General features: G+C 47.4%; 1 protein-coding gene across 1 annotated transcript; it reads right to left on the bottom strand.

The window, feature by feature from the left end:
• Window positions 1-4: 4 nt before the first annotated feature.
• On the bottom strand, window positions 5-224 carry CSUI_004758 (uncharacterized protein; the record flags this gene model as incomplete). The annotated part of the gene is made up of 1 exon (XM_068064942.1): window positions 5-224. A coding segment is annotated over one exon (219 nt), but the record flags the coding sequence as incomplete, so codon positions are not given.
• Between the last annotated feature and the right edge of the window lie 25 nt (window positions 225-249).

The following is a 249-nucleotide window of genomic DNA, read 5'->3' as shown; positions in this document are numbered from 1 at the left end:
GAAGAAGAAGCGGAAGAGTTCCCCTGTATACGATTAGGATGATTTGCGGGTGAAGAGACAACCCCATGACGCGCGAGGTTCTTTGAGTAGTCCGGTGCTTGGATGGTAAAGCATGAAGGCTGATAAAGAGGAGAAGAAGAAGGGACAGATGCTGATAGGAGATCTCCTGTTTTGGCGTGTGCATGTAATGCTGAGGTTTCTCTATCACGTCGTTGAGAGATAGGGTATGACGGAGAAAAGCAAGAAGAA

This window comes from Cystoisospora suis (assembly GCF_002600585.1).
Source record: "Cystoisospora suis strain Wien I chromosome Unknown contig_2262, whole genome shotgun sequence".
Classification (NCBI taxonomy): Eukaryota; Apicomplexa; class Conoidasida; order Eucoccidiorida; family Sarcocystidae; genus Cystoisospora; species Cystoisospora suis.
Note: the sequence above shows the minus strand (reverse complement) of the source record. Positions and strands in the feature narration are given on the sequence as shown.